The sequence below is a fragment of the Neolamprologus brichardi genome, chromosome 8, assembly GCF_056152115.1.
Source record: "Neolamprologus brichardi isolate AB-2024 chromosome 8, ASM5615211v1, whole genome shotgun sequence".
NCBI lineage: Eukaryota > Metazoa > Chordata > Actinopteri > Cichliformes > Cichlidae > Neolamprologus > Neolamprologus brichardi.
This window is the reverse complement of record NC_142111.1, coordinates 12580032-12593354: the sequence shown is the minus strand read 5'-3', so window position 1 is coordinate 12593354 and position 13323 is coordinate 12580032. Positions and strand designations below refer to the sequence as shown.

Below are 13323 nucleotides of genomic sequence, written 5' to 3'. Positions count from 1 at the left end.
TTCTGTGCTTTCAGTTGCTGCAAGGACCTCTCCTAAAGCCCAAAGACCTCCACAGTCAAGCCGGACAAGCCGCACTCAGAACTCTCACGCTCAGTCCACAGGTACAGCGACGTTCTGGTCACCTCCCATGTTAATTATGAAATTCAATCAAACTAACTTCACTTTCAATTTTCTTACAGCTACTCGTTCCCCTAAATCAGGCTCTTCCCAGGACACACCTTACTTGGACACATCTTCTGTCTCGCTGCCTGCTCAGAAGACATCAGGCCCCGCCCCTCTCTTCCCTGTAGATGGTACAGTCTCTCCTAATGTTTGTGTTCATAGATCAGTTTTAAAACGAAAGTTAAAGCACGAGGCTCTTAAAAATATGCATCAGCTTGGAATTAGAAATTCTGCAACTAACTGGATTATTGTGCCGTTTTCACAGTGAATGAGATCCTCGGTGCAGCTGCAAAGGAACGCTCTGGCGAGAGCCCGAGCACAACAGAGGAAAGCAAGACGAGTAAAGGTATTTAAGTTTGGTGCTGGCTAAATGCTGGAAATGAGCTTTTTGCCTAGTTGTGCACCCTTTGTGTTGTTGTTTGAAGTTCTCAAAACTCTTTTCTCTTCCACCAGCGCCGTCGGTTCAGCAGAGGTCCCACATTGAGGAGCTGCGGAAATTTGGCAAAGAGTTCAGGGTAAGAGTTGCCAATCACAAGGCTGCGTGCTTACATCAGTGATGTCAGACCTCCCTCCAACATCACTTCCATCTTAATCATGTTATGATGATCAACTTTAGCAGATGACGCTCAATGCTAGTCATCCATCTCGGTCTTTACAGTGTCACTGACCAGTTTAAGCTTTTATTCAATTGAACTGCCACAGTAACAAAAGTAAAAAGGAAACAATGATCAGTATTAAATTATTTTACAACATTGGTGTCAGCCCAGCAATTCACAGGCAGTACATGTCTAAATAATCTGTTATGACTCCGTTTCTGTGCACATTGTTGGATTGGACTCAAGATTCTTGTGGTTCACGGTCTCCTCTTCCACCTTTTCTCAGCAACAGGATTCCTCATTTTGATACTGTTATGACCTATTATAGCGGGATTGCTAATCAACACGTTTTATATTCTTGTGAACTTAAACCTCAGTAGTTATAACAGGCTCCTCAGTTGTGAGGCTTTGCTGTCATGTCTGATAGTAAATGAATTATTTGATTTGTTGGATGAAACAAACAATTTTGCTTTTACAGACCAACTGCTTATCCCTCGACTCCTTTTTATCTTCCAGCTCCCACCCAGCGGAGCGAACTCCAGCTCTCCCAGTTCTCCTGCAGCAGGGACGACCCCTCCTGCTGTAAGCGAGGTCAGCCAGCCCAGCGCAGCCAACCCCGCGCCATCAGACGCTCATCCTCCATTAGAGTCTAAACCTCAGCCTGCAGCTCCCAGTCCTTCCCAGACCCAGCCTTTGCCAGCTGTCTCCGAGGACCCCTCCAAGGACACTGCAGCTACACTGGGCACCACAACAGCTGCCGCCACGGCGCCCCTCTCAGACAGGCAGTCCCCAGCCACCCCTCAGCCTGCCAGGACCCCAGGAAGTGAGGAGGTCAGGTCCGAGGCAGCGGAGAGGACAGAAGGCGTAGCAGAGTGAGTTTAAATAAAAGGACTAAAGATGTCTGACTGTGAACTCTGTGATTTATTTTTTTAACTCAGTTTATTGCAGTCATCATAATTTATAACAACTATTTTCTCTTTTGCAGCCAAGTAAAGAAATCAACCTTAAACCCAAATGCTAAAGAGTTCAATCCTATCAAACCTCAGATGCCTATGGTAAGACACTTGAATCTGTTAAGTCATTAAAGCTTAAAAAACACACACACACACACACAGAAATTAAGATATTATTTCATATATTGAACCTATATTTATTTACCCGTGATGTGTTTCTGACAGACGAAGCCCAACACTGCGCCCACCCCACCTCGGCCAACTCCTCAGAGCCCCGTGGTGCTGCAGCATCCAGGAGGACAGGGGCCGCTCTACAACCCCCAACCCTACCTCTCCTCCTACATCTCACAGATCCACTCTGTGCCGGTACGCAAGCCAAAAATAAATAAACACGGTCACTTAAGGCGTCTTTCTCTAAATGTCGTGCTTAACACCTTCTACAAATATGTTGCTGGCATTTGAAACATGCCAATAAAATGCTAAATATTCACGTGGAACTGTAATCAGATACTGTTTGCAGTTTTTCTTTTCACATTAAAGCCACAGTTCTTGTGCTCACCTGTTGATCTTTTTGTCTTTCAGCCCCCACAAATGTATCAGTACACCATGTCTACAGTGGGCCAGGGAAAATACCCCAGAGCAAAAGGTAAATGCAGCATGTGCTTTTTATATTGTTTCCCACATATTTAAAATGAATTTCCTGTCAGCTCTTGTCACAGGCTTGACTTTCAGCTCCAGAGAAAGTGCTGACTGTTACCTCAATGTTAACCTTGAGTTATGATGTGCTGTGTAACACAGAGCCGTCATGCTTTAAACTTGCAGAAACTCGTAAACGCTTAAATCAGAGACGACTGAACTCTGGAATCTGCAGTGAGGAACAGGAAAGATGGTGTTTTTGTCCTCCATGTTTCTGTTCTCTTGATGATTGGCTCCTCTCATTAGGCTCGGTTGTGGCTCAGCGCTCTGACCATGGTTCTTCAGCACCCCCCATGCTGCAAGCTGCATCAGCTGCTGGGGCCCCGCTGGTAGCGTCCCCTTACCCTCAGTCCTACCTTCAGTACAACCCTCAGCAGTATGGCCAGCAGCAGGTCATCCAGGCCATGACACCCTACCCTGGACAGGTAGCACGTCTGCCCTCCAAACACATTCTGTAGTCGGGGTTTTACATTATTTCTCATTCAGCAGAATAACACCCTTTTCCTTTCTTTTCTCCATCCTCAAAAGCCCATGTACTCAATGCTGCAAGGTGGAGCCAGGATGATAGGTCAAGGTGGGGGTCCCCACCCACAAGCCCTCGGTCCACCAGGAGGGCCCCAGTTCTCTGCACAGGGAGATGGACCTCAAGGCCCACAGCAGGGCATCTACGGTGAGTGGAGATGGATGTGAACGAAAAAATATCCAAGTGATGCGAATCGATTGATTTGTAGATACAGAGTCGACCCTGACGTGAATTCTCTCCTTCCTCTGTAGCTCCACAGTCATTCTCCCATCACACAGGCGCAGTTCATCAGCCTCAGCCCTCCAGTACACCAACAGGCAATCAGCCCCCACCCCAGCACACTGCACCTAGCCCTGGACAGGTAAGACGCCCCCGAAAAGGAGAAGGGACCGTCCACCTGGTCTGTGCAGTGTGGGCTGCTCATTGCTGCTTTATGTCCACAGCTTCGACACACCTTACATTTTCAGACTTGATTGTGTGAAATATGTTCAGAATTCATTCCAATTATATCTGTGAAGGTTCTCAATCATCCAGGTCATCGTTGTCTAAGGCGCTTGGGAAGAAAAGCGTCTGGACTTCTTTAAGTTGCCGTGAACAACCATCTTTGAACAGAGGTGGTGGCTTACGACACCAACCGTCTGCCATCAATAATCCAAAACTGGATTATAGGTGGCAGACGCCTTAGCGCCCACTCACATCCTGGGCCATTTGATCACATGATAGGGTGGGGCCAGGTTTCACAGTGAGCTCATCCAAAACCTTGGCTGATTGTGAAATACACCGTTTTTCACACCTTGGCTCGTGTGATTAGGTAGAGGATCAATAGGGGGTCCATTGTCCCTCTTGGGGGGACACTCCCACAGGGGTTGAATCTGGGACTCTTCATCATTTGACCCTAAAACTGCAGAAGCTTCTCAGATGAGAGGTAAACGTCTTCAAGCAACTTAAAGAAGTCCAGATGCTTTTTCTTTTCAAGCTCTTTAGACTATGAATTCTGAAATTAAGCAGCTTGCACTATCAGGTTGATTTTTGGTGATCTATTTAGATATGTTGACTTAATAATAATAAGCTGAAAAGCACAGTACTTGATCTAATCTCACTTTTGGAAAAGGCACATGTGCAGCTTTTCCTTCTCTACAGCTTTATTTTTATGGCCCTTGATGAATTTTCACACCTTGATGTGCTTTTCAGAACGCCCAGTCGGGCCCACAGCCCCAGTCCTTGTACCACTCAGGCCCCTTGTCGGCACCCACCCCACCCAACATGCCACCAGGCCACACGTCTCCACAGGGTTCTTACTCCATTCCGGGGTACAGCATCCATGGTCACCAGGGCATCCCACCCACCTACCCCCTTGGACAGCTAGCACAGGTATGTGCTCCATTTTCCTGTTCTCCCCGTTTTCTCAGCAGGTGGTGTTTTAACTTCTGATCTAAACCGTGTCAACTGATCTTGTTGTCCCCCAGGCTCATGTTCAAGGAGCCATTTCAGGTCCCCACCATTCGGGGAGCCATGGTCAGCCCCAAATAGTAATGTTGCAGCCTCAGCAGGGCCCTGGTGCAGTGCCCCAGCACCCCCAACACGGACCTCAGCAAGGAGCACACCAACACTTCTACATCCAGCAAGGTATCAGACACAACGCTTCCCTCAAGATTTCCCTTTATGGGTCAAACAAAGGTGTCGTTTGAAGCGCGGGCTTTACAGGCTCTGTTTTATTTTTGTTTACCTCCCACAGCGATGCAGGTCCAGACACACCCCGCTTCCTTCCATCCGCCTGGAAACTAAAACCTCTCTGCAACCTCCCAGATTGTTCTCCCCCTCTCCCAATCCCCGTCTGCTGGATGAGAGGCCCAGAGTGAACGCGACTCATTTAAAACAAAGAAACTGACAGGATCACACGGAGCAGAGAAGAAATCAGAAACCTCGCAGCACCTTACGCTTCTTCAGTACAAACCTCAGTGTCCGTGCGGCACTAGGAGGAGCTTTTTAATGCTAACGATGAAGGTGACAGAGGACGGCCGCAGCGCCTGACCCCTGGTGCTGTCCCGCTCTTCTCCCCGACTTTTTTTTAATTTACCCTATTCAGAGACACGAGGCACCTTACTGGGAGGACCAGGCGCGGAGGGAAAAACAGCAGCAGACTCTTTATCTTCCAGAATTGTTTTTTAGCCTTGTACTACGACACAAATGAGAAACGGACTGTCGCAGGATTCTCATGAATACAGGAAAAGGAGGGATTTGAAGACGAGATGAGGACTTTTAGAATTTTTTTTTTAAACTATCCAGTAGTTACAAACCATCCCCTTTCCCCTTCTTTTTCCCTTGTAGGAAAATCTAATTAAAAAACAAAAAAATGGACAAGACAAAAAAAAATTAAAAAATAAACAATGACCAAAAAATAAAGTTTTCAACTCAACTACAAAGCGTTTAATTTATTGTATTGTTAATTATGTTTTCGTCTGGAGCATTCCAGTTTGCCTTCTCACTTCATGAGTTAACGACCATGAGGCACACCAATTTATTTTTCATTATCCTTTAGCAAAAGCACATTTAATTTGAGGCTGGAGCATTTGTCATTATGTCAGGTCAACAAAACAAAGCAAATTACCTCCCGGAGGATGCTGCTCATTCATTTCATATTCTCATTAGCTTGGATTCGTTCTGCTCACAGCTGCAAATATGTTGATTTAAAACGGTCACTAGGGGGACCCCTGCTTATACGCTAGCCTCCGTGCCAACATCACGAGGCACTCTGTCCTTGTTCTGGCAGAGAGGACTCTTTAGGTTAGTAGGACACTCTGCTTCTGCTTCCCCTTTAGGCGACTATGACAACATACTGTGGCTCAGTGACAGCTCTCTAAATCAATGTACTACTGAGCGCACCAGCTAGCTCTACTTCAGTGTGTCAGTGCACGTGGCCCAGTTTCCCCCTTGCCGCAGCGGGCTGGGACACGCTCTGTCAGCACGGCGGGGTTGCAGCGACCTTCCTCATTGTGACAACGCGTAGAGCTGCTCAGCGCTGCGCTCCAGTCGCTCCCGGTACTCCAGGTTGGCGTAGTTGCCTTCGGGGACCCCCTGCAATCCATAGAGGAGACCCCAACAGCAGCACGCAATCACCGCGGTGCTGTCGCTGTCACCTGGACAAGAGAGATGAGCAGAGTGAGCAGTTAGTGTGCGTGATAATGCATCACTGACATTTATCATTTATCTTTGTGGCCATCTTAAAAGTGACTAATGATTTTTTTTTTTATATATATATTATTATTATAAATAATGACCATCCATCTATCACTAGACTGGCTTCTTTGGTGGGGATTAATATTGTTGCCTCAGAGACAGAAGGTCCCGAGTTCAAACCCACCATTTGGCCGAGGCCTCTCTGTGTGGGGTTCATAGGTTCTCTCCCACAATCCAAAGAAAACGGAGTGAAGTTAGGTTAATTGGTGATCCTTTCCAGGGTGTACTTCTGGTTTGTTTTATCTTTTATTAAACAAAGACACCAGATTTTTTTACATGGGAGAGAAATTTCCAGGGAATTTACAAGATTTCTTTGAAGTTGTACGAAAGGTTACATTGTTCCTTCAGCTGCTCTCTTTAGGGGTCACCACAGCTGATCAGCACCCTTCTGTTACACCAATCCTCTGCAGGTCCTCCTCCACTACATCCATGAACTCTGAGGTCTGCCTCCTTTCCTCTGCCTGGCAGCTACAAATACATCTTTTATCCACTTTCTGTCATCTCAGCCATAATTCCCTCAGTTTGTCTCCAGGTCTCCTCATCTTCTTCCTCTGTCAGTGGATACACCAAATACCTTCTTCATAGTTCCCTGTAGTTACATTATTTAGCAATTAGGTGAAAGTGCATCTCAAGTGGTGCCATTAGTTTAATAACTTACTTTGTACAGGGATTTAATAATCCATTGCTTAAAAAAACAACACCTTTTTATGAGTGACTGTGTGTAAATGTTTGAAATGAGAGGAATGCTGGCTAATATGTAAACGTGATGGTTACCAGAGTCACTATCAAACTAAACCAAAGATTGTCAAAAAGAAAAAGCAGACTTCAAACTAAAGCTGAGTTTGTGTTAATATAATTAAACACAGATATTTTAGGTAAAGGTTTTACATTTACTGCAAGACTTCACTCACAACTTATACTACATTACACCAGTGAGACCTCTGACCTCCATGGAAGGTGGCCCTGCTCATCAGGTCTTCCCAGTCTGAACCTGCGCCCAGCAAGGCGTCCAGCGCTATCATTGGAGCATCATGGCCACTGCGTCCGGCCCAACCTGACAAGCTGAAGCTCTTATAGGCTTCGTCTCTTTCAGCAGGGCCATAAGAGGCAGGCCAAATCACAGGGCCCACACCGTGAGCGAGGCCCCTCAGATCCAAGTACCTGCAGACAGGAAAGGGGGGTTCACAGCATCTACACAGTCTACCTGTGTCATTCTCTCTCTGTTAAAATGAAAAAAATAAAACACAATGCAGTCATGTCATATGACTGTTACTACAAAAAGGTCTGTTTTTTATTACTTTTGGACAAAATCAAAATATATTTCTGTGTCCAGCCTAAAACAGACTGTTTTTAGCTACTCCTACCATTTAATCACTTGCTTACTTTTAGGGTCATTCCATCTCAAATCATCGAAATGTCTCAATCAATCATTTTTGATTTGCCAGATTTAAAATGTGAACATACATAATAATAATCGCAGTGAATTTCTTTAGCCTCATATATGTAATATAGAAATAAAATATCAAAACATGTCTGATAATTGGCTAGTTTAAATATTCAAAAAATAACGCCGTCCTCTATAGTCCCATATTTGAGCACACTTTTAAAATAACATTGCAAAATTCAACTAGCGATAATTTCTTAATATATAAATATATATATTAAAGAATATTTTAATATGAAAATGTTTGTCACAAAATGTGTTAGTCATTAGAAAAATGATTTTTAGACAGCTAATCCAAATATTGTGGCGTTTCCAGATGGTACTCTGAACATCAGTGCAGGATTTTCATATATATTGCAATAATTGCAGGATTCACTCTGGGGTTTCTCGGTTATAATTAGACCATCTGGAAACATTTTGCTTTTGTTGTACAACTTATCAGTTTTTCTGTTCGGTATGAAAGTTGGAAGGAAAATTGAGTTTTCTTACTTTTTGTGATTAAGAATTTCATGTTAAAAAGTATTCTGCATGTTTTCATTTGCATTTGTCATCAATTTTCTTTTGCAATGTGATTTATTAGTGTATGCTCAAATATTGGACAGGATGGCTGTACCTCCAGTGTAATCACTATTCAGCCAACCAAGTCCGTAAGTTTATTTCCCAAAATAACAAACTCTTCCTTTATATCACATGATCTCATTCAAGCATATATTACATCAAGTTACCAGAAACATAAAAAGCACTTAAATGTTTTTCTCCCAATTTCGCACATTTACCTAAATATAGTGTTTTGCACTTACATTGATCTTTGTCAGAGGATGTAGTACTGCGGGATAAAAATGACATTTGTTCTGCTTAAGTAAACCTGACCGGTGACATTTTAGTACAATTTCATGTCACCGTCTGTTAACCTTGACGCTGAAATAGGTTATAGAACTTGCTGATGCTGGAAACTTTAATCTGAATTCAACATGACAGCCTAACAAGGCTCAATTTCAGCAGCCCATACCATTGCCACTTGTCACAGAAGTAGCCCCAGTCTCTCTCGGTCTCCTCCACGGCATAGCCTCGACCTTCAACGAAGTTCTTTGCTATTGGGCAGGCCTCGTTTATCAGGCCCAGACCCCAAGTTGTGATTGGCCTGCGCTGGATGGCGTATGAAGTGAAAAGGGCTGACGCGACGGCTCCCAGGAAGCCCGTGGGGTGAGGATGGGTCATTCTGCCTGTCTCGACAGCAACCGCCACCAATGACAACAGCTGGTCGGGCTTTGGATACCTGATGGGGATGAAATATTAAAGACCTTATCAGTATTTATTAAGGAAGATAATATCTATCACCTGAAATATTCAGGTTTTCTCATTGACATGCACAGAACTTCTGAGCATCATCATTCTGAGTTAGTATGGTGCAGATAAATACTTCTGGAAAAAACATGTTTTTTCCATAAAGAAGCTGTTATTCTTCCAATAATTGAATTATCAGTATTTGTTGAGAGCTAAAAGAACTAGTAAATTATTTGTTGTTAAAATGCTAATAGTAGATATTTTTCACTTTTTCTGTGTTTTTATATAATTAAAAAGAAAAACTCAGCATATCTGGCACTGTATTACTATCAGACACTGTCAAAGAGTCAAAATCAGCATTATAGTCATAAGCTCGTTTTTTTTTTTTTTTTAATGCAGTCTACCTTAACAGATGAACTTGAATCACTCATTTTAGACACTAATAACTATTTCAATGGAGTGAATTGCAGATCACCTTCCTAATATTAAATAACAGTTTTATTTTAGTAGATTTGTCTCAACTGCATTAACTCTCATGGCTAATTTTTGTTTCTTGCCCCCGGGGGTATCCTGAAAGAGAGATCTTAAACTTAAAATAAGTAAAGTATACATATATTAAATATTGCTCCTTGTTCCTGCTACATGTAGATGAGCAGAATAGCGTGAGATCACCTATGTGACCTCCTCTTCTATGCAGGAGACAAAAACCCCACAAAGAAGTCAAAAACTCCACAGGAAACCTTCACCTTTGAAAGTCATGTGAGTTGCATAAGAAGGGCAACACTTTGTACCTCAAAATCAGATAAACAGAGTCCAAGAGAAAAATATTACTCTCAGCCAATGTGGACTATTATAACTGATGACTTGGATCTGGGATCATTATTGTCTTTGGGTGGTTGTAACGTTGAGGATATTAAACTTATTTCTTGTATAATGTGAAACACAAATAAAAATGGATTTACCTTTTACATTATAATACTAGACTTTTGTGCTCTGTAAAATAATTTAAGGATCAAAAATAAAACTAGTAACACAGAAATAATTCTGTCCTCATCTGTATTGCATTTAGCACAAAGATGGTTCTCAGTTTAGATGTTGGTTAGTTTGCTGATTATCTTTCTAACAGTATTTAAATTATCTCCAAAAGACTTCAGGTCAAGTCCATTTGCCATTTGTACAGGTGTTCCACAAGGATCTATTCTTGGAGCTCTTTTATTTGCCCTGTACACAAATAACACTCTCTGCCACCCAAAACTGTAATGTCAATTTTTATGCAGATGACACTACTATATATGCCACAGTCTCTTCCTTTGCATTAAAAATCTACAGTTCGCTATTGATACATTTCAAAATTCTCTTATTCAACATAAGCTTGTTTTAGAATTAGATAAAAACAAGAGTATCTGATGGTACAGTCCATATTCAAACTCTTCTTAGTCTTTAAACTGTTAATTACTTTGCATACTTAGGACCCTGGTTGGATGCTAGACTCGCTTTTAAGACCCATGTGGGACACCTGTTAAGAAAATTAAAGACAAAGATGAGCTTTTTATAGAGAAACAAATCTTGTTTCTTAACTATTTTATCTGCACTTATACAATTATGTATTAATTATACACAATTATGGTGATATTGTGGTGATATTGTTAATATATACACTCATATATGTTATCATGGATCATTCTTTTTTTAGTCAAAATTGTGTCTTTTATGAAAAAAGCGGCATGGACCTTTGCTATACCTCTTGTTCACACAGAACTTGGAAAAACTGGATTTAAATATGTTGCTGTTGATAAATAGAACAAGTTTTTAAAAAAAGAAAAAAATACAATTTCTGCTTTGATTGGAATATTTTAATGGTTTTATAAATGATCTCCAACTACACTGCATGAGCTTTTCTTCATTTATGAGCATGCACAATGTATCCTTGTCTTATGTTTCTGTGCATTTTTTTATATGTGGGTTTTGTACACAACTCTCACTCGAATAAGAGTTCTAAATAGGACTACCTAATTAGCCTAATTTAATAAAAAATTTAATAAAAGAAAATAATAATTTGGAATGCCTTTCACTCACTTTTTTATTAAAAAAACTGCTCTGAGAACACAGCAAAACACTCTCTCAGAAAAAGCACGACTCAGACTCAGTTCATGATTAAGATGTGCTGCATCTGCTCAAGAAAGCCATATTTCAGAATTATTGCCAATTAGAAAGTAATAACCAAACCCACTGCGGACTCAGGGAAAGAACAAACAACATGAAGATTGAAAAGTAAGAGCTTTTTACCTCAGGCCAATGCACATGGACCTCATGGCTGCTCCACAGCCTGTCCCGTCAGGGTTATATGCCACTCTGTATCCCCCTTCCTCCCCAGGCTTTAGCTGGGAAACCCCTAAAAGAACAAAGATTTAGCTCTATCGCCTCCATAAACAGATGTTAAATGACTTCAAAATTATGTTTTACCCAGAATGCTCGAAGGCCCTGGTTTCCTGCCCTCCATGTCCTTCATGGCTTCCACATAACGAGCAGCCACCTCATGCATGAGCTCCTCCCCAGTCTTTCCTGTTAGGATGACACACATTGTTCAAACTGCAGACTTTAAAGAGGTAACTGATCTGTTAACAGGACTGCCTGGTTTGCCGTATCCCACTAAAGGTCAAGTTGAATTTCTGCCTCTTTTCCCCCCACTTGTGTGGCAACTAATAGAGCGCTAAATCAAGGCAAGGCTGGAAATTAGATTTGACCTTTTTTTGTGGAGCTCTTGAAGAGGCGTGAACAGCAGCTGTAAGGTCAATCCAATCAGCTCCTCGATTCCAGCAAGATGTGCAACAGAGGAAAAACCAAGTAGAACAAAATGTTTTAATGTGGCTTTGGACTCGCCTGTTGCTAGTCCTTCAGCTGTAGCCAGATGCAGAACTGTGTCGTCACTCACAGGCCAGTCAGGGAGCTCAGCCTTGATGTTCTTTAGGCCACCGAGTTCCTGAAGCTCCTGCATGGACAGAGAGGATGATGATGAACACTCCTTTCTTAAGAACTCCCTTCTAAGTCATCATCAATAAAAACTACATGTAACTCATAAATTAGATGATACCTTCATCTTTATGCATAAGAAAAAATAGGAACCCTGGATGGAAATGCTTTGCTGGTCCAGTACTGACCTGGTGAATAGCTGGTCCTGATTCATTGTACTCCCACAGCTGGTTCCTGTAGCCCAAGGCATCACCAACTCCACTCAGCAACATGGCTGCCTTGTAGAGCTCAAGCGTAGCAGATCTGCTGGGGCTGAAAAGATCACAGTTACCCTGCTGAACTTTGCAAAGATCACTTAAAATGCACTAAAGGCCACAGACGGACAACCCGATCAGCTCATAGTGCTTTTAACTTTACGTTGAATAAAGAAAACTCATTGGATAAGTCAATGAGCTAAAGTCTTGATTTAGCTCAGTGATAGATTGGCCTCCCCGGCAGCTGGATCTCAACATTACTTTAGAGGGATTATCTTGACAGAGAACAAAAACAAAAGGCAGCTAACATGAAAAAACAAAACAGAACTTCAAATGTCCTTTAAGAAGCCCAGAGAATATTCCTAAAGGTCAGAGAGTTCAGGCTGTGTTGAAGTATAAATTTGGTCATAGCAAATATTGACTTACAACATGGTTGGAATTGTACCAACTCCGTTTTTGTCTTATACACTGCACTCTATTGAAGTTTACACATTTTTTCAACAATTTTTTTCTAGCAAAATATAAAGAAAAGTAATTGCACAGTAATTACTTTTTAAAAAGCAATAATCACTGATAACATTTAACCCTTAAATAATTGCTCTGAATTAAAAATGTGCTTTATAGGAGAAATGCGCTGTTGTGTCAAACAGTCATTCTTCTAAGTTACTATGAGGCTAATTTACAGTTACTTGACACAAGTATAGTACTAGCCTATGTAGTGCTGTTAGTAAACATACACTATAAATATCCAAATATGTTAGCGTACATTGTACATTCAGCGTAAATCGCAAAAACTGTGTCTCTAGAAGTCATGATATGTCACATATAAACAATATCACGTGTGAAGAGAGTTGATCTAACAGGACAGGTCAATCACAGAGAGCAGCTGCAGCCTCACCGCTCCATTGCAGCGTGTCGTTCCCACAAACGATCCTCAGGAGGCGGTTACACGCGTCCAGTTAACACCGCGGCTGCACACGGGCCCTGCTTGGTTGTTGCCAGCAGTAGCTCAGACTCCTTGCTCAAAAAAAAATTGCGTTCATTTAGAAAAGTTATGGTAACAACTACTTTTTAAACCACAGCCAACAGTCGGACTCGCGTGAAAACCTGCGGGCTAAAAAAAGAGGCGAACCAAGTTTAGCTCTCCAGCTGGCAACATGGGGACAAATGTTTAACAGCACAATCTCTGACGAGTTCCCAAGCA

General features: G+C 42.2%; 2 protein-coding genes across 4 annotated transcripts in view; one reads left to right on the top strand and one right to left on the bottom strand.

Moving 5' to 3' along the window:
* Positions 1 to 5344, top strand: part of LOC102797898 (ataxin-2-like protein) — an 11433-nt gene extending 6089 nt beyond the window's left edge. For all 3 annotated transcript variants that reach the window (XM_087844620.1, XM_006805704.3, XM_006805703.3), the window contains 14 exons: positions 15 to 101; positions 180 to 293; positions 428 to 508; positions 616 to 677; positions 1275 to 1630; positions 1744 to 1813; positions 1937 to 2077; positions 2294 to 2357; positions 2654 to 2832; positions 2936 to 3077; positions 3182 to 3291; positions 4122 to 4301; positions 4397 to 4556; positions 4666 to 5344. In XM_087844620.1, coding sequence (XP_087700746.1) covers positions 15 to 101; positions 180 to 293; positions 428 to 508; positions 616 to 677; positions 1275 to 1630; positions 1744 to 1813; positions 1937 to 2077; positions 2294 to 2357; positions 2654 to 2832; positions 2936 to 3077; positions 3182 to 3291; positions 4122 to 4301; positions 4397 to 4556; positions 4666 to 4715 — 1796 coding nt within the window. In that variant the 3' untranslated portion in view covers positions 4716 to 5344. The remainder of the gene's footprint in view (positions 1 to 14; positions 102 to 179; positions 294 to 427; positions 509 to 615; positions 678 to 1274; positions 1631 to 1743; positions 1814 to 1936; positions 2078 to 2293; positions 2358 to 2653; positions 2833 to 2935; positions 3078 to 3181; positions 3292 to 4121; positions 4302 to 4396; positions 4557 to 4665) is intronic.
* On the bottom strand, positions 5343 to 13323 carry adprh (ADP-ribosylarginine hydrolase). Its single transcript, XM_006805705.3, has 8 exons — positions 13018 to 13323; positions 12054 to 12177; positions 11776 to 11884; positions 11359 to 11457; positions 11182 to 11287; positions 8621 to 8887; positions 7114 to 7328; positions 5343 to 6067 (listed from the first exon to the last, which is right to left on the bottom strand). Exons 1-8 carry the CDS (start codon positions 13023 to 13025, stop codon positions 5919 to 5921), a joined length of 1077 nt encoding a protein of 358 aa, XP_006805768.2. The 5' UTR covers positions 13026 to 13323; the 3' UTR covers positions 5343 to 5918.

Excerpts from the sequence above, each read along its gene's own strand:
- adprh (XM_006805705.3), bottom strand. Across the intron at positions 11,885-12,053 it reads CAGGACCAGCTATTCACCAG|GAGCTTCAGGAACTCGGTGG; the intron begins GTCAGTACTGGA and ends CTGTCCATGCAG. Across the intron at positions 11,458-11,775 it reads AGCTGAAGGACTAGCAACAG|GAAAGACTGGGGAGGAGCTC; the intron begins GCGAGTCCAAAG and ends TCATCCTAACAG.